This window comes from Fistularia commersonii, chromosome 34 (genome assembly GCF_037954325.1).
Source record: "Fistularia commersonii isolate RoL2024-O1a breed Wild chromosome 34, RoL_Fcom_v1.0, whole genome shotgun sequence".
Classification (NCBI taxonomy): Eukaryota; Metazoa; Chordata; class Actinopteri; order Syngnathiformes; family Fistulariidae; genus Fistularia; species Fistularia commersonii.
The window spans coordinates 5,345,831-5,373,764 of NC_141317.1; the positions used below are offsets into that span (position 1 = coordinate 5,345,831).

Here is a 27,934-nt window from a genome sequence, read left to right on the forward strand (position 1 = left end):
CGTCCCTGCTTTGCTTTTAACCCGATTTAACTCCCACTTGGATTCACGGACAAAACCTCTCAGGAGCCATATCCATGTGTTTTGTGGAGTACATTTGATTTACATCTTATTTAAAATATTTAAAAAATATCTAAATATTTTTTCTGTCTTTTTTTTCTTACAAGCTCTTACTTGGAGCGATAAGAATGTCATGGTACGTCCTTTATTCACACCCAATAACTTATGTTTTTGAAAATAACTAACATAATTAACCCGACATTAAAGTCTTCATTGCTGACCCATATGTGTCTGATTTTTTTATAGACATGTTCCGCAGGCACACAAATAAACAACACAGGAGATATTTGTATACAATTTGAACTTTATATCATCTCTATTAAAGAAAGAAAGAAATATTTACAAATTGCACAAGATGTGCTCTGTCAGCCACAATCAAACAAGCAAACAGTGAGAGGACCAATCAAATAAGATCTCTCACCCAAAAATATCTCTTTTGTTTGTATGACAAACATTGGGGGTAGAAGAAGGGTGCATGTGGAGTGAGCGCTGGTGATCCGTAGGATTATGCTGGTTGGTTACATTATTTGATAGCACTGTGTTAAAATCATCTGAGAATCCCTAATGTGTGTTCTCCTGTGCAAAGCCCCCTTGGCATGATCAAACCCCCGCCCAATACAGGAAGGTCCGCAGTACATTCTTCTTTAAACCATTTCAACTCCTCAATCCATCTGCTATTTTTACATTACATAATATTTACAGTGCAAAATTAAAAAAAAAACAAAGGGATTCTAAAACCAAACATGCATGGGGAGTATGTCTAACACTCCAGATCTGTGTACAGTGGACAAATGCAGATATATTATTTCAATCAACGGATATAAAAATGCCTCTGACTTCGGAAGTTGGTATATTTAAACCCAATGTATGCCAAAAGCTTTTGGAAGATTAGTCAGATATTGCATTAAACAGAATGCCTGATATCATGTACAGTTGACATGCTAAAATAATGTCCCATTCTAGAACTAATGTCAACAGTACGTTAGTGACACAGTGACACACTTTATATTTCAGGTTTTGCTATGCATTATTTACATGTTCCCTTTCTCTTAAACACAAGTTGATAAATACTCAGTGTTCACTAATGGCCCCTATTTTAATTACAGTTTGGACCTGTGACATCCGTCTCTCAGCTGCTGTTAGTGATAGACGGTTGATCCTATACAACTTAAGGTATAAACAGAATTGATTTTTTTATTTATACATAAGTACACTTGATATAATGACCAAGTGAACAGATGATTTTTCCTAAAGGGTAATAGTAAATTTACACAATGATGAGTTTTTTCTTTCTTTTAAAGATACATGAACAATGTCTCTGAGGGCTTGTTGCAGTTGATGTGTACAAGAGTTTGTACTTGTAAGTCTGTTTTTCCCCAAAACATTGCATAATAATCAATATTAAAGCAAAAATATGTTTGCAACTGCCCTTATTTTTCCTTTAAAAAAACCTCTTCAAATTGCACAATTCATTAATCCTCTGTTAACAAGGAAATCACAGTCTTGGAAGATAATTCATGAGTGTGATTTATCTGTGTAGCTCAGAGTGAAAAGGATTCCACGACTTCTGCAAAATGAGGCTTGTTCAAGGGTCGATGCGAAAGGCCAGCAGTTTGTCGGAGTGCAGATTGTTCAGGGTACGGAGGTCTGGCAGTCGCAGGAGGAGTTTGGAGAAGAGGGCAGTGTCGTCCGGACGACGACGCGTGATCAGGGATCGCAGAGCACGTATAAGACCTTCCTGGAGCTGCTCCACAGCCTGCATGTCTGAGATGCCAGAACGATCTGGGAAGAAAAGCGGACCATGTCTGAGCATTTGATTTATGAAATGCAGTTATTGCATTATCGGCCGGTTCTGTGTGTCTCTATTACACATTCTTTGTTGTTTGTTTTCTCACCTGCAGAGACCAGCACAACAGCCATGAAGAGGGCCATTTCATCAGGCTCGAGCCCCAAAGAGGCCAACTTCTCACTAAACTCGAACATTGCATCCAACAAAGAGCCCATGCCCAAAGCCCTCAGGGTAGTAAGTGGGTAGGTCTGGCCATTTAGAAATGTCACTGTGCGCTGCTCAGCATTAAATAAGGTGTAGAACCGCACCATGAGTACCTAACCACACAAGTAGAAGAGAATATATACAGAGATACAGTTAGGTTACATTCTAGGAGCAATAATCGCATCAGACTCTGTGTATTCTACTATGATGACAGCGTATACATTTTTGAAGTTTTTTAATTTCATTAATCCCTTGCAGAAAATTCCTCTCTGCATTTAACCAATCATGGATGAATCATGAACAGTTGGCAGCCAGGGGAGCAATTAGGGATTCAGTGTCTTGCTCAACAACACTTCGACACACTAGGAGGAGCCGGGACTTGAACCAATATTCGGTTCCAAGGATGATCACTCTACCCAGCACGCCATCACAAAAGTATGTCATTACCTGGAAGGTGCCAGATTTAAGCAGCATGACTTGGTCCTGTTGGCTTAGTTCTTGAAATCCTGGGATGCCTTTGGCAAACTCCACGACTTCCTTTACAGCAGGAGTGAAACACTGGGAAAAGGATTCCCATATCTCCTGACTTGTGCGATCCGCCTCTGATACAGGGCATGCATTGAGGGGACAGGCCTTTAAGAAAAAAAGAAGTTGTCGATTGTGGGTCAGATGACTTTTATCTAAATCATTCGAAATAATATCGAAATAATAATGTACTCCCTGAGGTAAGCTTTCTGTACTTACCAGTACTTTAGCTCCTTGAGCTAGCTTCCAAGGGCAGGAGGACTGAGTTGCGGCATTTCCTGCATTGTTATAACTGTTGAGATTAGACGAGCTGCTTCTCTGAGATGTCGTGGCGTGAGGTTCATCGTCATTCTGATTTGGAGCCACCAAGTACGTATAGTGATTATTGTCCACATTGTGGAATGTGGGCTGGTTATCGTTTGTCGCAACCGGACAAGACTGGTAACTCTGGGTGTTGGGGCAAGATGAGAGCTGGGGAAAACGGCCATTCTGAGAAAACTGAGACGCGTTGGTGGGGTTGATGTTAGCCCGCTTGGCCGGTCTCTCCTGCGTGCCACTGGAAAAGATGTCACGGTAGGCTCGGGAGATGGCACCGATGGCCTCTTTGGAGTTGCCTTCTTCTGGCGTAGGGAGAGTGTCTCTCACTGATGAGGAGTCCATATCCATGGCAGATGAGTCGTTCAGGCTGTTCATGTAGCTCTGCATCTCATCCAGAAGACGCTGCTTCTCTCTTTTGGGTATGCGGCCGAAACGCACGGCTATAAAAAAAAAAAAAAAAGCAGGGAAGACAGATTAGCTTCCATTCACTGTGACAAATGGACAACCATACCAGAAACATGTAGAGATATCCTAAATATTATTTAATGTTTCAGAAACGTCCAAAATACTGTTTTACAAGGACAAAATTCACTCTGAATTATAAAAGATGCAGACACACTGAGCAGTGGTCTGATAAAGACTGTTACAGTTACTCGTGCTGAGATAAATGACCAATGACACTACATAACGCATGTCAAAGTCAGTAACTTCTGAAGTTGCAGAGGGTGTCAAGGATAATCATGTATGTTATAAGAAAAGAAAAACTTCTCCCCCTTTTCCCCCTCTCTGCAGTAACCATCAGCTGGAGAGGCTATTTATAGACCCCCTGCTACCATCTGCCTCATTCTCTCCACCATCCACCACTGTCTCCTTGCTTTCCCTCTCCCTCCCTCCATTTGTTAAGTAGGGCAGTGGGGCAACGTGAGCGTGATGTCACTGGCTCGGAGATTGTGAGCAGGAGAAGGATGAGAGAGGTGGGCTTAAAGGGATAGAGAGTATAATGAGAACTTGGAGAGATGGTGGTGCATGGAAAGTGAACTGTGTGTGTTTGTGTGTAAAAGAGAAGAGTGAAAGAGTGACAGTGAGGTATGGTTATTTGAGACATATCTTAACACCATCATCTTCACACCATTGGAAAATAATGTTAATAATCAACTCACAATATCACAATATTATTGTATTGTGAGAAGAAAAACGGTCATACAGTTTGTCTGAAAACAGAAAGGCACTGTGTTGGGTCAAGTGAGGCAATTTGCTCAATATTATATTATTCATAGATATGTTAGCAGTTTTTTTCCTGCAAGAAAGAGATGTTAAAGTGAGAAGGGGTGGAATGCATTTTAGACTTGAAAAAGAGAAGCTACTTAATCTGCATAAACTTCTAATATGGTTTGAAGATAAAACTGTGCCATCATGACATTTGAGTTATATTTGCCTACATTGCAGAGTGAGCCTGGTGCCTGCCTGCTGTGAAATCAGGGTGAACTATTTTTGTGGGCTTCAGGCAGCTTTATGCGGTTTTCCTGTTTTTGTATTGGTCTATATAGAACAAGTGGGGGTTTCTAGGTTGTGGTCCTTCACTCTTTCAAAATCCCGCTCTAAAAAGGGCCAACCTGACTCTTTGCATTATTATTGGGCGCTGATTACACCCCCAGTTTTTTTTTCTATGTACCAGAACTCTCCTGTATGTGCAGAAATATCACTAGCCCCTCTGCAAGATTAGGCAGTGGAGTGTTTGGTGGGTGCAGATAAGCAGAAACTATACTGAGAGGAAGAAGGAAGGCAAACTACACCAAGTAGGTCATGATGAATGAGTACACTATAAACCCAATTCTCTGTTGTTTTCTAGGTCAACCGAGTTGGTTTCTTAATCTGCAGTGATAGGTGATCAATCAATGTTCAGCTGTCGGAGCTAAAACCAGCAAATATGAGTGTCATGCCCGATACATCCTGTTGTTATGTCTGGCTGTTTTCTATATCCCCCTCTTAATTGTTTTCCTATCCCTCATTAATTGCTTTTGTATGGGCATGCACAAGGTAATCAAGTTGACCCTGCTCCAATTTCCCAAAATAATTTCTGTGTTTGTTGCAGTTTCCCAGATGATAGATAGCTTCAGGGACTTCAAGGCTCCTCTTCTCATAAATCAATGTCTGGGGGGGTGGGGATGCAAGAGAGCTGAGGGAACATGGGGGTGGAGTGGGGTGGGGTGGGTGCATTTGCGGCAGCTTTTGCTCAACCAGAGCAGATAATCAACACTATTGTGTGAGGATACTGCAAAGGGCAGGAGAAAGACGCTCGGAAACTTAAGAGAGTGCTACGACTCCAGATGGCAATCTTTGGCAGTGCTGTGATACAGAAGAAGGCCAAGACAGGTGCAGGTCTGCTGATAAAGTAAGGGACTGAACTACTGGCATGATGACCTCAAAAGACTTTCCGCATTACATTTTTCACACAGACCTACTTATCAGCTCTGTGCCTCCTCCCAGCTGCCCATTTCCCTGCTGCTCTGGCACATCACAGCACTCTGACAGGACTGCATGAGAGCCCCTCTCATTAAAAAAAAAAAAAAAAAAAAAAAATGTGTCAGGATTTCTCACCATCTCTTGACATGCCAACAGAGAGGCATTTCTTGAAGCGGCAGTGCTGGCATCGGTTGCGGTTCATGCGCATGATCAGACAGTTCTCATTCTTCACACACATCTTGTAATTGATGTTCTGCTGGATGCTGCGGCGGAAAAAGCCCTAAAAACAAACAGTCAAGTTTAATTGGGAGGCCAAAGAAGGGAATGTGATTGTATTATATCATTTATATATCTGATTAAGGCCTTGCCTTGCAGCCTTCACATGCGTGGACTCCATAGTGGAAACCAGATGCGATATCCCCGCAAACTTTACACAGCAGGACCATCCCACCTGTTTCTGATGAAGAAGCAAGCAAAAGTTAGATTAACACCACAGAAATTTAAATGAAGGTAAAAATCATGAGATTGTATATGGACAAAAAGGGAACACTAACTGGTGAAAGTCCCTGCGAATCCGCATGGCCTCTTTCCTGCAATGGGATGTGCATATGTCTGCTGAGGAGTGGCCGCTGCAGAGGGACCTGTGTAGACATCGGGGAACTGGAACACCAATTTGGAGGATGGGGTGGCACACCCGGCTGCCCTCTGCTTCACCGCTCCAATTTCCGTGAAGGTAACCTCCTCCGGAGAAGACGGCTGGGAGTGTGAAGAGGGTGACTGAGTCTGGTACCCGCTTGAAGGGCTGCCTGGGCTTGGGCTGGCACTGCCAGACGAGCCTGCGTACAGGATGACTCCTCCACCTCCTGCTGATACGGGGGAAGGTGTGGGTCTTAGTTGTCTTACTTGACTTCAAATTCAATCACAGCTTAAAATGTCTAAGACCTTGAACATTTCCACAGACCAGCAGCTGAACTTTGTTATTGCTGGATTTAATAAGTCAACCAAGTTCAGCTGGTTATCCCCTTTCCTGAGAAATCATTCAGCCTTTCCAACATAGGGGTAGTGACACAACACAATGTTGCACAACCTCTGAGCAGCACAGATTGTCTGGGACACAGTGTTGCCAGTTTGGGTGGTTTTTTGGGCTTCTTTTCATTACGATGGGTGGGGGAAAAGCATTTGGCGGTAGAGGTGAAATTTGGGCCGCTTTCGAATACATATGGCTGTTTTTGAAAATAAAGTGAGCAATTTTACGAAACAAGCTGTCATGCTATGATCAAAATAACCATATATTTAAGTGACATGACTTCTATCAAAAGTCATTACTGACAAGCGAGGGCTTGACACGGTGGCTTCTGCAATTAGTGAAGTTCCTTTGAGGGCCTGCCTTTGCACCTGCTGCTATTGTTCAGTTCAGTGTGATTGAAATGGCGCAGCTATCTACTCACAACTGCAACTTATTACCGGTAAATGCACCATCAATAACTGCAGTATGTATCTTATGTTTGTACATGTAATCAATTATCTGAATTCGTTTTCAATATTTTCGGTGCATTCATTGGGATTTTAATTGATTTATTTATTGTTATTTGAACTGATTTATCGAATATTTCATTTTTTATTCATTGTTAGTTGTGGCCTTTTCGATGCTGCATAACCCCATTGTTTATAAAAAGGCTTGATGGGTATTTTTTTTTCTATGGCTCTGCTTTCATTGATTGTGGTTGCCCTGCAAATATGGTTGTCTACATGTATGCTAAATATTGAGTAATTTAAGAAAAATTGTAGACAAATGATTCGTTTATGGTTCCATATGTTATGGTTTTACAAAGTGATGGCTATACCATACAGATGACTTTTTGGGCATATTTAATCAATACTGATACTTGGATTTTTTTTTTTCTTTTTCAATCAAACTAGTTCAGTTAGAGACAAATCACATGGCAACCCATGATTATTCAAACTTTAATTTCCCCCCAAGAAAGAAACAATTGCAAAATATGAGACTTGGGAGACCCTAGATTTTAACCAGACCTCTCGCTGCATTTCTGGTCACGTGACATGGATGGACTAGTTCACTTATATGCTACGTGGGGGAGGTTCGGCACCAAATCCGGGGGTAAGTTACTCTAACAAGTTCGGAAGTGGAAAATGCGCTTGTATTTCACACGTAGTAATCAGTATCGATACTTTATTGGAGTAACCAAAAATGAATAGCGTGTGAGTACTGATATATCGATACTGCAGAATCGAAAGTCCCATCATTAGCTTTACCCAACTTCCGGGTAGGTTAATATTCGGGGTGGGCGGGTAAACATCGCCTCGTTGTGCGTGAAACGGGCGGTAACAGTCAGCTTAACGGATGAAAAAAAAAATGAACGCTAAAAATACCACCGCGCATAGAGCGGGCGCACTTTCTACCACGGCCGAGCGTGTCAAACGCCCCCCGCTGCGCTTTGATGCGGATTAACGGGAGCGTCGATCGGCTGCGGTAGCAGCTCAAGTTCGCCTCCCTTACCCCCGCACCCCCCCTCCTCCCACCCCGCACTTTTAGTCATGCGTTGAGGATGAGCTGAGACGCGGCCTCACGTGTCTGCGGGGTCCCGCCGCCTCCTCCGCTCCAATAATAGCCGCGCTCTCTCCCCTGGCGCCGTGCCCAGCGCCGGCTCGCAGCACGACACCTGACCGCCGCCTCACATGCGTGGACTCCTGACACGGTTTCTGCCCCGAAACAAATCCGCAGTCTCGTGTCGAGACGCGCAACGCAAACCGAGCGGCCCCGGGTGCGTGTTTTCGTGAGCGCATCCCGAAGGCAGCGGGGTGGCACCGGGTTACCGATCATGGCTGTTGTTGAATGTGAGTCACGTTTCATGCAAAGTCAATTTAGTAGCGTGGAATAATATAAACACACACACACACATACGCCCTTTTGTACAGTGGAGGTTCCAAGAAATGGAGTGATGTTCTGAATAAGTGTATAAATAAATCATCCAACCAAGGTGGAGCTAATCTAATCCCATACTCGTGTTGCAGTATGGTATATACCAAAACCCAGCCTACTTTATGAAAAACATGCATATGCACGCGGCAGCAGGCCCGTCCCCGTGCCGCTGTGTTTCCCTCCACTGCACAAGGTAATTGTTTAGCTCAAATGTTCTGATAATCCCTCGACCGGCACGTGTTGGTGGATTTGTTGACTCATGCCGGAGCCTGCAGACAGATCCAGCGGACGCAGACCTTAAAACCTCACCTCTTCCTGAACTTGCATGCAGACGGTTGTGGCACAACCCCCCCGCCCCGCCCAAACACATTGCATGTCCACCTGAAGACTAGCATGTGCTGCAAATGTTTATGAATGACCTCTGGCCCCGCTGCCCTGTAAACATTGTCAATTAACAATTTTGTTTACGGCCTGTTTTCCAGTAGGGATGTGCAGAGTGCGTGCAGGATCAATGGAAATACGGCATACACAGTTACACACTGCTGCCAACGAAAGTCAAAGGAGCGACCATGTCAGTTGTTCTAGGAACGTAGATTAGAAACATGGCACGTGCATTTATTTATCTTTTTTTGGCCAGTGCAGGAAGTTGTAGTATCAACAAAACAATCAAAGTTCCCATGTGGTTATTTGTTTATGATCATAAGATAGGCAGCCAGCATTGCATTTGCTATAATCAGCAGCCTGTCAACTTCCACATTTGACAGTCCTGTCATTTCAGATTCAGATTTTGATCCACTTTCTATGTCTGAATGCATCCCTTTTTCCCGTGATGATAAAAATACTATGTATGCCAATGCAAACATTTGTCAGAGGCTACTTGTTGTCAAATATCCTAAACTGATATGTGGTCCATTGTAACGTGCATATTTTAACATTTGCCCAACCTCACATGTTATTTTTCTTTTTTCTCAAAGCTTCTCTCTTATGTTTTACAGGATTTCCCACACCGGACAACATTCACACTGTGACTGTTCACAAGGTGGTTACGATTTAGGTCACTGCAGGCAGCATTAATTGAAGACACAATCAGGCTTCGATGCCAGTCCTAGGCTTACCCGTGCATGCGCTAATCTGCCTGTGAGTGGAGTCAGGCGGAGAAACGTGAGCATAGCACTCCACGACAGCTCCTCTCGTCTCTGCCCTCTCGTCTTTTATCTCTTACTTTAACTTTCACATGGCAGGGGAAGCCTGCAGTTGAGGCGAACCACGTTTTGTCCCCGCCCTGGCCTAGCACGACACACCGGCATCCTGGGAGCGGGACACTGTTTGTGTTAATATACCTGAAAGCGATAAAGCCAATAAGGAGCCGTGGCGTTCTGTTGTAGAAAATTTGGCAAGCTCTGTTCTGGTGTTCACAACAGACTTCATTAAGTCAGGCTCGGGTAAGTAGGTCAATATCACAGAAACTTCCCTCTAGCATCTCAAACTGATGCCTTACCTTACTCTACCTCTGGCTCACGCTTTTAAAAGGGTCGGTAGCTCTCATTTTAGATGTATAAGCACCTGAATATAATTCAGATGCAGGTGTTATTCAGGCGAAACGATTTTGACCTTTCCCTCCGCCTCGATTTGGGTGCTTTGCTGGCACATCAGCTGCCACTGTGACATGGAACCCTGCCGTCTTGACTGCATAGCGTCAAATCTATGTGGCAGAATCCACATGTTCTAGGTGTTGCTACCCAGATAAATGCTATAAAGACCAGACAATGACTGAATAATCTGGCAAATGCATGCATCCCTTTCAGGTACCCTATTTGTTTTGCTTCTGACATTTACCCAGCCCGTATACATCTGTTACAGAACACACTCCTCCACTGCCACAACATAGACATGACACTTTTGTACATAACATTAATTAGGCATCAGTTTCAGGTCACTCCCACTCCCACACACACACACACACACACACGCACACACGCACACACACACACACACGTTTGAAGCTGTGATATTAATAGTAACAACAGGTTTCCCCAGTCAACCAATTCTTTCCTGATAGTTGCACAATTCATTAGCTAGTGCTTTTCTCAATTCTCCCCTAATTTCCTTTTTCTAATTTGCAATCCCCGGAGACACAAACACTCACTCTCGAACTCCATCTCCCTCTCTTGCTGAATAATTTCCATAATTTCAAAGTCTATTACCCGGGTCACACACTGCTTACACCGTGTGGATTTCATGGTCAAGGTACCTGCTTAATGTGAATGAGGGAAACGGATACTTCGGAACAGCTGCGGTCTGTTATTGGATGTATATTCCAAAAATGTGCTGCCAGTGCTATTGTTTACAACGTTTCGTCGATCTCTCGACTGGGTCGCCGCATCGCACACAGGCCTACAACAACAACAACGTGGAGCCCTTTCGTCCAATAAAACGTTTCACCGATTCATTGAATGTGATAAGGAATGCCACTGGCCGTTTTGCTTTGACAGTTTCTCACGTGCTGTTTTTATGGCCCAGTCATCAGAGGTATAAATACGGATGACCCTCTTAAAGCAATTCAAACACTAGTTGTTCATTTTTTTTACCATGAGTTCATTCATACAATAATTGACCTTTGATTTGCGCTATTAATAGCCTTGACTGCCACAAGGTTCTGCTTTAAGTCCGTCATTGTTTGACGACCATAAAGGAAGCATAAATGGAAGTTTAAGCCTTTTGTTATTGTGCAACTCGGGCAGAATAAGTGAATGTGGGAACTGGGAGTTGAAACTATTAAGTTCATGTAGCTCAAGTAACATTATCAACTACACCGGTTGCAAAAACGCAATGCTTTTAATCTGATATCTATGCCAGCATTAAGGGGGGGGGGGGTGGGGGGGAGTGCAAGGCAAAGAGTCACGTTCCTGCTCGGATCCTCTGCGCGCCACGGGTGGAGACAGGCGCTGCAGAGGCAACGCCGAGCGCATCCAGAAAATTCACAGATAAAATGAGCATCAGGCGGAAAAACGTGATATTATTATTATTCTTTCTTTAAAAAAAGGAAGAATAGGGAAAACTTATTAAAGCGTGGAATCGCTGACCCACTGACCAGACTTTCCCTCATATTCACCGCAGGCGGCACCGACACTAGGAGCGTCCGAGAGAGCAGAGGAGAGGAAGCGGCTGGGAGGGGGAGGAGGAAGAGGAAGAGGAGGAAGAGGAGGAGGGCCGGGGATCTCACGCGTCGCACGCGGCTCTGCAAGGGAAGCCACGTGAGGATGCGGGGGGGGGGGTGCGGGGAAGGCGTGGAGCCGAACCCGCCACCGTCCACCGAGGGTTGGTGTGACTGTGCACTGCAGCTTGACATTTCAACCAGACCTACATTTGAAAGGATTCTTGTTGTTTATCCCCTCGGAGTGCCATGCAAGTGGGAATTTTTTTTTAAAAATATCTGTAATGGCCATGTTTGCAGCCGAGACACGCATCATCTGTGTATCCATTCATATTCTCTGGGATGAACTCTTTAAAATTGGTGGTTCCTGTTGTTTTTTTTCTTAATGAAATCCCCCATAATAACCAAATAGCAGGATGACAGTGATGGTTTTATTTGACTTAATGAGTCCATTTTTGTTGGCTGTCCAGACAACTGGACATTTTCTTCTCTGGCCTGGAAACAAGATGATGACTATTTCCTGCTCATGGTGAAAAAACAAAACCCAGACATTTTTGTTTTCGAGATGCTGGAAAACACAGCCCCCCTAACCTACCCACCCATCCTCTGAAGAAGAATTAGGGCAGTGAAGAGCTCGCAGTTAGTGAGGTTGCACACTAGACTGCGCTGGGACGGGAGGTTGCCGGTACACTTGTGTGAAGTCAGATTTACATGACTAAATATTTGACGGGGTCAAGGTTATTTGATGGAACTCTATGTTCAGCATCAGGCAACTCGACGAAGACATGCACTAACTGTGTGCCAACTAATTGTTCTCGTGGAATTGGAAAATAAATATTGACCGGGGCACCTTTTAGGAAACAGAAGAGTGTGCCAGTCACTCAGTGGTAAACTGATTTTCCTTTCCTGGTCATTTCTTTTAACTATCCCTGGATGGAGTTCTTTGAAAGGCACACACCACCGAAACACAAACTGTGAATCCCGGCGCCACCCACACCCACACCTCCGCCAGGTCTCCTTGATGTTTATGAGATTTTGTTTTTGTTATTCCACCAAAGTGCTTTCGAACCCATGTGCGCCGAGCCGGCCCAGTTCAAAGTTCGCCTCCGCTTGTATGGTGGCGGATGTTTGAATTCTAACGTAATCACGTGGACAGACACGAGCGTGAATTGAACGAGACAGTGATTTAAACGCCAACTTACATGGTGTTGTTACATTTACCGACACAGACAGATAACCTAAACATTCAGCCTTGAGCTTGTTTTCACATGTGATCAATCACTACCTGGTCAGGTAATAACCCATGGGTGGGTTGGTGCTGATGTGTTGACACCAACACGGGCTTATGGTGTGCACCTCACCTGTGCCGGAACGTGACTGTGGCAAAACAATTCACCATCAATTAGGGAAAGAGGAAGTGGCGCACCTTGGCTGACCCCGAGGAAACCCTGCCTAAAGCTGCTTAAGGGGATGGACGTCCTTCGGCTGTTCACTTTTATTGTATGCCTTAGATATGGAGCAGGCTTGGAGAGCATCAACAAACACGCCCTTTACGCACAGTTTCATGTGATTCTTTCCAGATGATGCCCATCGATAAGAATGACAGGCGCTCCACGTGAGTTTGTTTTCGTGGGAGATGAAGAGCAGCCGCCTGTCATTCAAGTTCAGGGCAGCAGTTTCCCCTTCTGACAAGTTATCACAATGTACTGTATATCGCTCCAACTTGAAATAAAAAAAAAAGCCATGTTGCCCGAAAAAATAAATTAAAAGCCCAACCTATAACATGAACCGGCTCAGACAAGCATGTAAAAACATCTTATTCATGTGCCACTGTACAAAAAATGTGACACCTTATTAGCGCAGCACTGAGGAGCGTCTGTGTTGCATTGGGATGTTATTTCATTACGTTTATATTTTTATTTTTACGATTTTTATTCTTCCTCTCACTTTGAAATAAATGAGTAAAAACACTCGATTATGAATTCATCATCAAATCGATCATGCAAATGTAAAAAATAACTTGATCTTACCACCGGGGCTGTTATCCATTTCTCTCGATGGATCCTGGGCGACTTTAGACGAGACTTGAAGGCAGGCGTCCGTGGGAGTGGGAATAAAAATCTCTAGACTGGAGCAAAAGTGTTTTGCTGATGGTTGAAAATCTCGAGAAATAGCTGCGCGTAAAACACCTGCTCCATGGATGGAAGCGCGGGTGGAATGAGTCCAAGTGGCGAGATCGTGTTGTTTTTTTTTTCTCTTCTCGCAACTCGAGTGTAAAGTGGGGTCTCGGTATGCTCTCTGTTCTGCTCTGACAGAGGTGAGATATAGAAAACTGGTCCAACCTTCCTCCTCCTCTTCCTCCTCCTCCTCCCACTTCCTCTCTGGATACCTGGATGCCCCGCTGAGCCCTGGATGCCGCGCCTCGGCGTGTGATGTTGCACGAGTGGGGATTACAATTTTCTCATGTATTCCAAGAAAGTAGAGTCAGCACATCCGGGAATGACACATACACACGCACACGCATCCACATACGCCCCCCCCCCCCCCCGCCCCGCCACTGATACAAAACACACGTCAATCACGTTTTCAGGTGAGTTGAAAATGTGACCGCCTTTCATTTCGATCCAACTTGTGTTGAATCTGTTTGCGTGGGAATTGTCTCACTCTCTGAAACCCCACGCTTTTGTTCCTTTTCATTGGTGGGGATGTGAAGCTGAGGGATGTTTGAAACGTTTATTCGACCGTGCTGTGTGTGTGTGTGTGTGTGTTCGTGCAAAAGCAACGCTACATGTGCGCCCTGCATGTGCCGGAGAGAGCGCTGCCCTACTGATACACATTTTATGCAAAACACGAAGCGTGTGCGGCGCGCAGGGCCAGGGGATTGGTCCGACGAGCACATGGACAATAGGCGTGGCTCACCGTGACTGCCTGCCCTCGGGCGAGCCGAGCTCAAAAACGAATGATAAACACGACTTGACAAACAGCGCTGCGGGTTCAATCCCTTTTGCGCCAATGCGGGCCGTAAACGCAACACTTGTGTATGTTCGTGTGTGCAAGGGAGACAATATGACGCACATTACCGCGACGTGTGATCGTTTACACCGAAAAAAGTATTTTTCTCTGAGGCTGAAATTGTCTCCTGACTCACATTATACTCCTAAAAAAACCCGCATTTGTGTCTCTGGGCTTCCTGACATTTCTGGTTGTGGATGTAGGGCAGGTCAGGCGATGTGGAGCAAACAGCAGCGAGCGCTCACCGCGAGGAGACAGCGCCTCCTAGTGGTAGAAAGTGGTAGTGCAGCCACTTACATCTACTTATCTATGCTATTTTAAATAATTTTATGTGATAGATTATTTTTATAATTTTTTCATGATTTTAATGTGAAAATACCTGACTTTTCAATATCCTCAAAGATCAAAGTGGTAATGACCAACCGTGAAAAATATAATAGTAGTACAATGAAGCCTGCGGCTTAAACCGCTCATTGTGATAAGAAATGGCAGATATAGGATATTTATAGTTACTTACACCACTGACCCCATTATTTTTATTATAGTTGATGCTCAGTAAAATCGATTCATTCCCCCCCCCCACTTCAAGTCACAACTCAAAGCACATCTGTTTAACGCGGATCATTCCATCTGACGCCAACTACTCACTTTTATTTTTAATTTTTACCACTTTGTCACCTTTATTGTATCTTTTCAATCAGCATTTCGTGGATATGAATATGCCTTCTGATGAAAGCGTATTATGAATATGTGAATATATGAATATGCGTCCTTGAGTGTCGACTAAGACGCCTTAAATAAAATGTATTACTATTATTATTATTGTTGTTGTGATTATTGTAACACCCTGGAGTATCCCTTCCCGTCACTGGGGGGCGACAGCTCGCCAGGGATCTTGGCCGCTCGGCGGCTCCCTTTCTACGCCCAGCAGCCCCGGGACGCGGTGACGGCTAGACAACAAACGCGGGTAATCTGACAAATGACCGAGGCGAACCGCGACGCGCAAGACCAAATTGCGTGGATTTAACACGCAGCCGCTCCTCAAAGTAGAGGACCCGCACCCCATAGGCGTTTTTTCTTTTCTTTTTTTCTTTTTTTTTTTTTCCCGTGGACTGTGTCTAACTTTGTCCCGTCTTCCACGCAGTCCACTCGGGCTGTCACTCACGCTTTTTCGCCTCCCAACTTGGTGGGGAGCGCGCTCACCGCTCCAACCCAAGAAGAAGAAGAAGAAGAAGAAGAAGAAGAAGGAGGAGGAGGAAGAAGAAGAAGAAGAAGAAGAAGAAGAGGAGGAGGAGGAGGAGGAGGAGGAGGTAGGACCGTGCGTTTCGCGTCAAACTCATCTTCCGCCGTGATTAATAAGACGCATCTTAGAATAAACACAGAGTCGATGGTCTGCGTATGTGTGTGTGTGTTTACCGTGTGCGCGGAACGGGAGCGCGGCCGTGACGGGAGCGCGCCGCTGCAGGGCGCGGGGGTAATTACAGGGGGGCTGCCCGGGGACGGAGCTCCGCGGAGGCGCCTGCCAACGCACACACCTGCGGAGCACCGGCTCGCCCCGAGGCTCGGGAGACAACCGCTGTCTTGTGTGCCCGCACCCTCCGCCCCCCCCCCCCCCCCTCCACCCCCACATACCTTGTTGAATGTGTGCTTTATGTGAATAATGCAGTTACGCGTGTGTGCGCCTGCGTGGCCGATGACTTAAAATTCATTCCAGGCCGGAGCTCCTAGTTTGTTTTAGATTAACTTTCCAGCGTGCAGCGTTCATTAAGGTCTGGAAAGCACAGCAAATGCACAAAGAATGCAGGAAGCTTATTATATCTTTTTTAATACTATTTAAAAAAAAAAAAAAAACTTTTATGTGTTTTAATTGCATAAATGTATAACTTAAATTTATTTATCTATTTATTGACATTTAATGTCATTTATCTACTTTTTATTTTCATATTAATTGATTAATTATTTTTTGCATGTGACCATTTCTTTTATTCAAATTGCGCATATTTGTTTATTCTACCTAATGTATTTCTGTTTACATGTTATTTATGTATTTATTTAATTTAATTGCATGCATTTAAAAAATACATATTTAATTAAGTGTATTCTTATATATATGTGTAGTCATTCATTCTTGTTTATTTAAGTTTATTAATGTAGTTAATTCATTCATTTATTTTTCAGTCATATTTATTTATTTTATTAATTAATTAATCAATTATTTTATCTAATTATTTATTTAATTAGGAATTATTTATTTTTAAAATTATTTTACATTGTGTTTTATCTTTTTTTATCTATTTAGGTATTTTAATTACAAGTGTTATTTAAGAAAAAAACATTTCATTTATGTATGTGTGTTTTCATTTATTCTTTTTATTTATTTGATTTTATTCATATTTTTTTTTTGTATTTATTTATGTTCATTAATGTTCATTCATTTATTCATTTTCCTTGCTTTCCTCCCCCCACTGTCCCCTGTGGTAAAATTAGCCTCATGATCTTGTTCCTCTCTGGTGGTGGTGGTGGGTCGAGGGGGGGGGGGGGGGGGGGGGGTCAGGAGACGGCCTGCGTTGAAAGCGCCATTGCAGCGAACGTGTCAGGAGCCCTGCTGACACTGCTCTGGTTCCTGAGCCCCAGTGCCCAGCGTTCTCACAAGTGCAGGGAGAGGAGGCATGGAAAAGAAGACCTTTCCTTTTGAGCTCACAGATTTGCAGTAATTACAGAATCACTTCCATATGTTGCTCGCTGGCTCACTCCTCGCTGCCCCCGCCGCCCCCTTCTCTCCCCCCCCCCCAGTTTTCTCTCTCTTTTCCTCTCCCATTTTACATTTGCATTCCCCCTATTCCTCTGTTTTTTTCTTCTTTTTTTTTTGTTCCTGCCGTTATTTTTTTTGGACTCGCTTAATGCACTCCGAGCATTTTTTCTCTCTCTCCCTCTCTCTCTCTATCCTCAAACCACAGCTTAAACAAAGTTTATGATAATCAGAACATCCTGGCATTTTTGGCAACAGGCTGATTCAGTTTGCCCATGCTTGCCAGCGCGCGCTTTGGGTGAGGAAGAGGAGAGGAGAGAGGTGGCAGGCAGAGGGGAAACGTCAAAGACTACGGAAATATGAAAAAGAGGAAAATGGGAAAGAAAAAAAAAAAAGAAAGAATGGGAGCTCGGTAAAGAATCTGAGAGGCGGCGTGATGGAGGGAGAGGTGGAACAGAAAATGAGGCAGGGAGGGAGGGAGGGCCGGAGTAATGCTTTTTGACAGAGGTGGGTTCAAGATGGGTTCATGGTGACATCATGGCTGATTTTTATTTTTCATTTTTTCTTGAGGAAAGTATAGACAGGAGAGCCGTTCACCTTTCATTGGACACATATGTTTGGGAACAGGCAGAGCGCTCGTGCGCTGGCACACACACCGGTAGCCGCGTCCACGACCTCTGAATACACCCCGACATTACACACACACACACACACGCACACAAAAGCTCTTTTTTTTTTGTTCTCTTGACCCCTCCCCCTTTTTAGTTTCTGGTCTAGTAAAAGAAAACTTTGGGCTCATTTTCACTCGTCTTTGCTTTTACGATCATTTGTTTTGTTAGAAGAGCTCACAGTCCACTGTGCCCCTCTGTCCACAACACATACATTTGCCATGAATAACTCATTTTCCTATGATTAGTGTTGCTCTGTTTTTGCTTCCAGGCAGCTTGGACTATAAATGAGCCCAGTTTGCCAGGCGGGATGAATGAGCTCCTTCATTTCACAGGATGTGTGTTTAAGTCTACAACCAGGAAAGTGTAAGCAAGCGTATATTTGTGTGTGTGTCTGTGTGTGTGTGTGTGCATATGTGTGCGCGCGTGTGTGCAAATGAGTCTTGGGTCAGGTGCGCTTGCCCCTGCGTCCCCCTGCCTGTCACGGCGCGGTACCAAACTTAACATCACATTAATCTAAATGTGGGGAAATGGTGATCTCATTACAGGCATCTTGTTACTGATTAAAACCTGCCGCTCCCTCGACCCCTCGCTGTCTCTCCATATAGTTTTTTTTTTCCTCCCCCCCCTCCCTCCTTCCATTTCACACGCCTATCTCTCGTTCCCTTTTACCAGCTTCTCGCCTTCCAACCCCTCTTTCCTTCCTTCTACCCATCTCTCGCTGACCTTGCTTCCTCCCTTTCTTGCTCCCGCTATCATCTCCCACTTCCCTCCCCCCCTTCCCTCTTTTCCTCTCCGGCTTCTGCTCCTTTTCCTCTGCCAAGCCCGAGGCCTCCTCCGCAGCTCCGTAAATGCAAATATGTTGAATCTGAAGTCGAAACACACGACCGAGCGGCAGTGTTTTCCATGAATATTTCATATCTTGATAAACACGCCCAGGGAAGCAGCAAAGCTACGCGCTAAACAATGCCTGTGTTTGCCGGATGACTTCCTGTGAGGAATCGCTTCTCCGGGTTCGTCTTTTTGTCGGAGCCCGCTGTGCCGGGATTGATGTCAGGGCAGTGCGTTATGATGTCACGGGCTGAAGTTAATGATATGAGAATGGTCGGGGCAATAGGCCATGTTTCCAGTGGTGCCCAGAGAGAGAGATAGCACCCTGATCTATCTTCATTATCCCCCATTCTGCAGCCTCCCAGACACAATGATCATAAATCTCTGCCTGGAGCACACTTCACTGACACTGAAACACAAACACTAGTAACCTCTGACCCCCTCGCTGCTACTGCCTACACACGCTCATCCATGCACAAACACACACTCACACCCTTCTCAAGCTCACAGTCATAATTTAATAAGGAGCATACAGTAGCATACCCTGCACATTGACATATGCACACACACACACACGCACACACACACACGACTCTCTTTATGCACTCGACTGCGCATTCTGCCACACATGCATGGTCTCAGTCAGCCTGATGTCATCACACTGATTTGAAATTCATACTTTACACCGATGTGGATCACGGCGAGGTTTACTGAATCCTATGGCCTTATTTACCTTCTTCTACCACGTTATGTAATTGCTGATTTAGCACCGCTATGTAAACAGTTAAGGGATTTCTATTAGCTGCAGTGCTCTAGCAAGCAACACATAAATCAAATGTAAACGAGATAAGGATCAGCTGAAGTGCTTTTTCAGTATAGCTTCGGATGTGTGCTTCCTGAATATAAGGTTTCTACAAAAAAAAAGAGCAAGAAAAAAAAAAAAACTCAACCCATCGGTGCATCTCATTCATCTTTACACCGGCTTGTATGTACTGGCACATTTGCATCAAAAATGCATGAAAGAACATTTCAATAGACAGCGTGGGACTGAAAACATCGGTAGAACAGGGGATATATGAGCGGTATATGAGCGAGATATGAGCACGGTGATGTTTTTTTTCTCTCTCCCCCTTCCAGTTTTATTCTATCTTGTGACTCTCTAGGAGACATATTGAGGTTGGTGAATTTGAGAAGACGATCCGTGCCGGGCTCTCTGATACGGCTCAGTAAGGGACACATGGCGAGTGTGCCTGAAGGGCAACGTTTTAGATAAAAATGCATGTAGAAGTTGATTTTTTTTTTTTTTTTTTTTTAACACGCTTTATACAATTTTTACCACTTCCTCAAAATTGAATTTGGTCTTTCATCTAGGTCGAGAGAGGCCTCCATGTGTTGTTTTTTTTTGTTGTTACCTTGACTGGTGCTTGGCTGCAGCACGGCAGCTGAGGTGTACCTTCTATTCCCAGTGCCGCTCGAGGTTTGAGGTACCCCTCATAACCAAAACAACTCGAGAAACATTACTTTCAGAAAAACAGGGCACACGCCCAGAACCACAAACACATAAACACAGATCTGAAACATATGAACTCATATGGAGCGAGCAGCACGCTCAGGGGCACACCCAAATCTGTCGCTGCTGCTGCTGCTGCCATCTCACGCAACAACTTCCCAATACTGATGTGCCACCACCGCTTTCACTTCAAGAACTGCTTCGATCAACGGGCAGAAACCTGCAAGTTTCTTCTTCTTTTTTTTTTTCAATTTTTTTTTTTCAGATCCTTTTGACTTTTAAAAAAATATTTCCAACTGCATAATGTTTGGCAGGATGTGGACAGATGTTGTGTATCCTGAATAATGTTTGATTCCAGCTCTGAAAGCCAAATCCTGGTTTTCATTTATCCTCAATAAGTGCAGAATGTTTTCAGTTTTCCCCGTGTACTTCCCCGTTTCGTTCCAGACGTGTCCCCATACTGGCCCTCTTTAATGCGAAGTCCCGTTAAAATGGATAAAGTAATGACAGTTGTTAGTGGCTGTGAGAGGGCGGTCGTGGGATTAAAGCTACATAACACTGTGGCAAACACAAATAAGGATAAATACAAATAAAAAACAGACAGCAATCGTAGTACGTGCGGCGCAGAGCGGAAAGCCGCGGCCAAAGTCGATTATGAACATTCCTTGAATTTATCACACTGGGAATAAATGACTAGATGAAACAACTTAGGCACGCTTAGAAGAATAAACCTATTGGTTTGCCATTCAGACCGCATCTGTGTTAAATCAAAACATTGCAAAGTGGATGATCTGCGGATATTTGAACGTCCTCAACGTAATCTGCTCTCAAAAAGTGAATTAATTGATTAAACATGAACGCTCTAAGCAAGATCGCGGCCGTGCCGTGTAAGTTTCGGCAACGCATTAATAGTTTATAGGTAAACCGAGTGTAGCCAAGAAGATGAGGGAAAGAAAAAGCATTCAGCAAGGGACAAAGAGGGGAGAGAGAATTAAAAACAGAAACTTAAGCTCTCTGGGCCGTTTTCTTCCCTCCAGGCATTTTGTGGCTTGTGAAAAAATGTTCTGTATATTTGAAGTGTTGGGTCACGTGACAGAGGAAGGCTTTATGAATCAGAGAGTATAATTATTTCTTAGTGAGAGAGAGGGAGAGAGAGAGAGAGTTTGGGGAGTGAAAGAGTGATTTTAAGAGGTACAGGGAGGAGGAGAGAGTGCAAGGGAGGAGAGAGAGAGAGAGAAAGAGAGGTTGGTTGCTCTGTCTGTGCTGTCAGAAGAACGTACACACGTCTTGTCTCCTTTTTCCTGGCTTACTCCGCACATCGGGATCCTTCAGTCGGGCGATTCATCCGTCCGTCCGCCGCACAAGATCTGGTGAGGCCACTCGTAAAAAAAAAAAAAAAAAAAAAAAAAAAGAAGTAGAGAGTAAGTACTTTCAGCCTTCCCCGCTGCTTTCGCTTCTCCTCGCCGTTCCCTCGGTGTTAACAGAGAATCCGGGTCGGTATTTTTAATTGAAGACAGAGAGGCTCTCGGACAATTAAGCCTTGTTCTATGGATCGGGATGTTTCATTTGCTAAACATCCCTATACGTGCGTTGCTTTCATCGCGATCCGTGTGCGTGAGAGTGACACAATGTTTATGTGATTCTAATTAAAAGCATTTGCATACGTGTGCGTGCGTGCGTGCGTGAGTGCGTGTGTGCGTTTGCGCTAGCGTGCATCTGCGTGCACACATGTGCTTATTAGTGTTGCAAGTGTGAGCTAGTGCCTGTGGAGCTCTTTATTATTAGCATATGTGTGTGTTAGTGTGTACAGGCCTGGATGTGTTTGAAGTCTATGAATGCGTATTGATCAGAGGAGTCACCAGTCCTTGATCTGGTCTCTCTTTTATTTAATTTTAATAACCAACTCTGCAAAGCTTGGAAAAGGGAGGTGTCGTTTTTCACCTTTTAAAGGGTAACTCATGTGGAGTGAAGTGTTCCTGCAAGTCGATGAAGTTTTATTCATTGCGTTTCCAGAGTCAGCTGCACCTCAGAGTGTTCTAGTTTCTCACATATGGACTAGTATAACAGGCTGTACTTGTTACAGCCATCGGGTGCTCGCAGCGCTGCACGATTTAGATATCGAGAAATCTTGCCCCTGATGTCACAGCGGGGTTCTGTCCATTCTGCGCGTCCTTGTTCCCTCAGCATGTCCAAGGTTTATGACAGTAACTGCGCCGTAGGTAAACCACGGCAGCTGGACTCTCTTGGTTCTGCACCTGCTGTCTGACGCTTATTCGCCCCCGTGGACCCGACATAAGTGTGCAGACCCGAGGAGAAGTTTCATTGGGGAGAGACAAAAAAAAAAAAAAAAACAGCCCCGTGGCCGAGCGAAGCAGGCGCGCTGAAGGCCGTCACTTTGACGATGACATCTGGAGTGGAAGGAAAAGGAGCTCATCCCCGTGGTTCAGTATTATCATATCACCCGCCATCGCTCAGTCCCACATTTTGTTTGGAATCACTTATTATAGTTGCTCCGCACTCAGTGGCCTAGATTTGTATCGACAAGTCATAAATAGTGAGCATCAGGCTCCCCGATAGTGTTTTCCATTCGCTAATATTCACCCATTAAGCTGCCAAACAACTTTGAACGTCTCCTGCGGACGTCAGCAACAATATAATCATGACATATGTCGGCCATCTATGGAGAAGCCACTGTGCGGAAAGCGTATTAATCACCATTTGCTCGTGTTGAGTTGGCTTTAATTTCAGCCTTGGTTTGATTCAAGGAACTGAGGGAGTGAAGCACAGTGAGGCTGGATCGTTTTAAAAAAAAAAAAAAAAAAAAAAAAAGACCTTCCAGGTCTTGGTTTAATCATAATCACACAACCTGATTCATTGTCCAATGATGTGTTTTTGGCGAGCAGACGACACAAAAACATTGTCTACGTTGCAAAACGTGAAATCAACAATCTTCCGTGACTCCGAGCGGGGAGTTGTTGATACCTGTCATTTTCTGGAATTTTGTATAGCAATTAACTCCCAAGTAGTTGGGAGTGGTTAGACAGGTGGGTTTTTTTTTTTGGGGTGGGGGGATTCGAGGAGATTTCCGACACTGCACTATAATTAACAAGGAAACTACCTGCACATGTTTCCTGTGTCTATTTTCACAGGTGTGCTGCTCCGTTGGTGAGGATTTACATGTTCGCCGTAACTCCGAGATCTCATTAAAAGCTCCTTTGGCACGAACTTGTTAAAACCGCTGCGAGTGTGTTTCTTGCATGTTGTGCCAGATAGTGTGTGTGTTGGGGCCTGTTTGTGTCTGAGTGTTGCTTTGACTCCTTAGGCTAAAGTCAGTGGTGGTGAAGCCCATTCATTATGCATTTCCTCACACAGAGGGGTGATTGTTTTCTCCCTAAGTTGAGGAAGACAAATGCCTTCATACTTGTATTAATACTCTCCCAGTAGTTCCAAAAGGAGTTGTGTTCTGTGGCATCCATTTTTTTTTTACTCTTTAAATCAGAACTCCAGCCATGATATGGTTGCCTCTTTGGGTTTTCTTCATTCGCCCGATCCCCCGCCCCTTGTTTTGTGGCCGACGTTGTTTCTCAAAATTCATCCCGCCATATGTCTCTCTCTGCCTGTTGTGGTGTGCGCTCTTGTTTTGCTGGACCTACTGTTGGAGTCTCCATGTTGAGGACGCCAAAGTTGCTCCACCACATCATGGAAACAGCAAGCTGTCAGGATGACTTCATCATGTCACAAAGTGTTTTATGTCTCGCTGTGATTTCTCAGTCTTTCCACACTCTCTTCCACTACTGCGTTCCTGTTTTGCAACCTTTCTTTCAAACAAAGAGACAAAGAACCAATGTTTAATGATTAATAGGTAAAGAAACCAACAACAACAATGGTTGCATAAGGACACTCCCTGGTGGCACAGTACATCTTAAAGTGACAAATGATTAGACAGAGGTCCTACTTTGCGTTGTTTGCGTGATGCCAGGAGCAGGCAGATGTCAAACAAGTTTGGAAGTGATGGAATGCAGGTCTGTTTGGAGACTTTGGGCCGTCTGTCACTAGGTGTCTTTTTTTTCTGAGCCATTAGCCAGACACTTGTTGAAAGACTGGAAGCTGTCAGCTTTGCGTCAGATCCTAATGTGTGAGGGATATTGTTTTCAAAGCCAGAATACTGCCGACGCCAGCAGCGAGCACGCGTAAAGATCCCGTCATCGCGTTGGGAGAAGAGAACGTTTGAATCGCCTTGACACTTCTGCGCCCCGACTTTTGTGTGCAAATGGGATGGAGGCAAAACCGAATGGTCGCGTCTTTTTTTTTTTTTCTCTTCCCCCTTCAAGAGTTTGGAAAGTCAGCTTATTAAATCAGTATGACTCATGTACTATGGAATTATTGTTCTGCTGATGCAGTAATATGACTTTTAACCATGACCCACATCTTTAACATAACATTCGGTGCTTCTAGTCATTTCCTTTAACAAAGGTACCGGACATAAATCACTTTCTGATGTTGACAGTGCCTTGAAGACATGCTTACATTTCTATGTAAAGAAGAGGGAAAAAAAGCCAAAGTGGGCATGTCAGAAGTGGAAAAAAGAGTGTTTCTGTGATTCCGCCAAGCACCCCCTCCTTCAGGATACATTGTACCGTTAACTCAGACTGACTGTTGTACAGTTTTATTTTTACCTTGCAGAGAAACGTGCATTTTGTTTATTGCAGAGGGAATTGAAGAAACTTAAAAGAGAACCCGCAACCTAAACCGTGCTCACTGGCAAAGAAAGCAAATAAGCAAGTTGCCGTTCAGCTGCGGAGGAACGGGAAGGGTAGCTATAATTGTGACTTTTAAATGAAAAATCCACCTAAATATACAAGTATTACTCCATCCAGCGTTGCACACAATTACAGTAAAATGGTGTTTTCCTTGACTGGAATAAGAGGCAGTTTCCAGTAAACAATGCAGGGTAGTCTTGGCACCGAGGATCCCTATTATATGTAGAATAATCACCTGTGGTTTCTCTTGTTTTGCTTGAAAGAAAAAAAAAAAAATGAAATGCCCTTCTCGACCGTGTGGTGTACAACTTCCTGAGATGCTGCGACGTATTAGTTTTGTCCTCGCCCGAGGGGCCCTGCTTTGTCTCAACACTTAGAGCGCGGTTGTTGTTTTGCTCTGAGGATTTGATACCTTTTGTTTGACAGACATTTAATCTGCGGGATTGCGCCGTGTCTCCCTTTGTCACAGCCGCTCCTGCCGGATTCCCGTTTCTCCCCCTTTTTTATGCTGACATCCCAACTCCCCAGCAAACAAGAATCTCCTCTTCCCTCAAGCGTGCCCTCCCTTAGTATCTTCAAATCGCCGTCCCGATTGATTTCATTTCATTTGCCGCGCCGCACTTCACTCCGATACCATCTATGGATTATCCCGGGCCCGAGATGTAACTGATACACTACCTTTTGTGAACCGCCGCGAGGTCGTACTCGCCGCTGTCCGCGGAAACGAGAAAAGCTACACATTAAACAATTAAAAGCGCCGGAGTGGGCATGACCGAGGGACCAACGGAAAGTCCCGGCAGCCGTGAATCCACCCATAGCTGGACGTGGTGTTCCTCGCCTGTCTGGTTGCCCGCTGCCTCCTGTGTGCCCCCTAGGCTCAGGGGAAGTGGGGAGGCCTTCTATGCCCATTTGGCCCTGGCTAACAGGGGATGAGGTCACTCCGAATTCCCCTTATAGCCCCAGACGGGCTGGCGAAGTGAGCCTACCACAGGACCTAACATAAAACATAAATGGCTCAGTAAAAAGCTTCTGGGCTGATGTGACTCATTAAAAACACTGGCGCCAACTTTTTTATTAATTCATTATTGTGTTTGGAAATGGAAGTAAAGTCACCGGGTTCTATTTTGAAAAGGGCTCGCGAGCTCTCTGCGCTTAAGTCGCTCTCTTTCTATTTCAAATTTATGAATGTATGGCGGCGCCGAGCGGCATCGTCGGCTACAATGTGGGATTAATTCAAGGATCAGGCCGAAGGATGTGGAGTGTTACTCTCCGTCCCGGTCTTCCTGCACGCATCTTCCTTCTTTCTATTCATCTCTTTCTCTCCTCCCAGCTCCTACAGGCACATTTTGCAGCCTCTGTAAGGGCCAGTTTGAGTTCATAAGGCAGATACCCAAACGGGCCAAACACCGGCCAAGTATGTACTCACAACACACACACGCATGCACGCACGCACATTCTGAGGCCGCGCGTATTGTTTTTCCCGCTTGTACCTCTCTTCCAATTAGGCCCGCTGTGAAATCTCGAGCCGCGATGCCGTACGTTCATCACACGCCGGATCCGCCGCTCGGGGTCGTTGTACAATTTGTCTTGATCTAGCAGACGGAGCGGGGCGGAGGCTGATTGATTATAAGATCCTGATTGTAGAGAGGGGATACGGGGCAGGTCAGAGAGGGAAACCAGCTGGAAAAGGGGGCTGGGGTGGGGGGCGGGGGCGGAGGGAGGTCGGAGACAAAAATTGGGAGCGAAAGGAGGAAAGAAAAGATGGCAGTACGGCTATGTTGGCAGGATGGGGGTGGGTGCCTATCGGCGGCTGCTCCTTCCTGAAACGTGGCCACCCGAGCCTGCCTTGGCCCTGGATGCACATGTGGAACAGTTTACTGTAATGGAACTCTAAATTAGTGGTGGTTCGAAGCTGCCTGCAGCAGTAGGGTGTAATTAACTGGCTCTGTTGAAAGAAAAAGAGCCAGAAAGAGAGGTGGGGAGGGAGCCAGAGCCCTGGAAAAGGCATGGGGTGAGGTGTGTGTGTGTGTGTGTGTGTGTGTGTGTGTGTGTGTGTGTGTGTGTGTGTGTGTGTGTGTGTGTGTGTGTGTGTGTGTGTGTTCATGGGCGCTCTCACACATGTGTGTCAGTTTGTTTTTTTTTTTTTCTTTTTTGGGGCTTGATTGCATATAGATGTGTTTCAGACTGTGTCAGGCATATGAGTGCGTCTCGGAAAACCTTTTTTTTTCTTTTTTCTGGAGACTCGGCGCCATCCTCTTAGTGCCCCCCAGTGCCCAGACCCCGTCACTGTTGCCTCTCTGGATTTTTGCTCAGTTCAGCAGTTCACCGGTTCAGCCTTAGATCTCACTCACCCCTTTACCCCACCACCCCGTTTTCTTTGTTTATACCGAGTTCATTACCAAGATTTTTTTTTTTTTCTGTATTTCTTTTTCTTTCTTTCTTTCTTGCTTTCTTGCTTTCTTTCTGTCTTCTCTCCCAGATTCACAAGCCACAGCAGTTCCAAATTCCTTGGCTCTGCTCTTTTTCAAAGCCACATTTAAAAAAAAACAAGCTGATCACACCACCCACTCATAAAATCGCGCTAGGGGAGCGAAAAGCAAAGAGAAAATATGAAAAGAGAAAAGAAAAAAGAAAAGAAAATGGGAGGCTTTACCGGGATTTTTTTCCCCTCCTGTGTTAACAGTCAACAGAGGGGCATAACTGCTGCCTTGTCCATAATTGAGCCTCACTTGTCTGTGCCTACTGTGTGGAGTCAAAGTGACTGGCGGTTTTGCAGGAGGCTAGAGCCAAAATGACTCTGTGGGATGAGAGCCTGACCTCAAGAGAAGATTGTTGGAAGTGACAGCAGCAGTTAGCAATCAGTGGATCTCATTTTCTCTAGCCCCTACCCCCATCAACACCCCCCCCCCCCCCCAACCCCCCTCGCCCCCCTCTTCTTCATGCTCTGGACCCT

At 44.9% G+C, this 27,934-nt stretch overlaps 2 protein-coding genes across 5 annotated transcripts in view; one reads left to right on the forward strand and one right to left on the reverse strand.

The window, feature by feature from the left end:
* Nucleotides 1–341: 341 nt before the first annotated feature.
* nr1d4a (nuclear receptor subfamily 1, group D, member 4a) lies at nucleotides 342–13,880 on the reverse strand. 2 transcript variants are annotated; one of them, XM_086141814.1, is made up of 8 exons: nucleotides 13,482–13,880; nucleotides 5,911–6,219; nucleotides 5,725–5,813; nucleotides 5,492–5,636; nucleotides 2,795–3,333; nucleotides 2,498–2,683; nucleotides 1,953–2,163; nucleotides 342–1,839 (listed from the first exon to the last, which is right to left on the reverse strand). In XM_086141814.1, the coding sequence occupies exons 1-8, from the start codon at nucleotides 13,498–13,500 to the stop codon at nucleotides 1,643–1,645; spliced, it is 1,695 nt and encodes a 564-aa protein (XP_085997940.1). In that variant the 5' UTR covers nucleotides 13,501–13,880; the 3' UTR covers nucleotides 342–1,642. The 2 variants fall into 2 exon arrangements, with proteins under 2 accessions (XP_085997940.1, XP_085997939.1); XM_086141813.1 differs by having other exon boundaries at nucleotides 5,911–6,222.
* A 1,852-nt stretch (nucleotides 13,881–15,732) lies between these two features.
* Nucleotides 15,733–27,934, forward strand: part of rarga (retinoic acid receptor gamma a) — a 43,270-nt gene continuing 31,068 nt past the window's right edge. Inside the window, exon 1 of one of the 3 annotated variants that reach the window (XM_086141408.1) lies at nucleotides 15,733–15,773. The gene's annotated coding sequence lies outside the window, so the exon portion shown is untranslated. Of the gene's footprint in view, nucleotides 15,774–20,826; nucleotides 21,643–27,934 lie in introns of those variants that run through there. The other 2 variants (XM_086141406.1, XM_086141407.1) reach the window with 2 other exon arrangements.

Coding starts and splice junctions, on each gene's coding strand:
- nr1d4a (XM_086141813.1), bottom strand. Junction 5,814..5,910: donor ATTCGCAGGGACTTTCACCA/GTTAGTGTTCCC, acceptor CTTCTTCATCAG/AAACAGGTGGGATGGTCCTG. Junction 2,164..2,497: donor TTAAATCTGGCACCTTCCAG/GTAATGACATAC, acceptor TTGTGTGGTTAG/GTACTCATGGTGCGGTTCTA.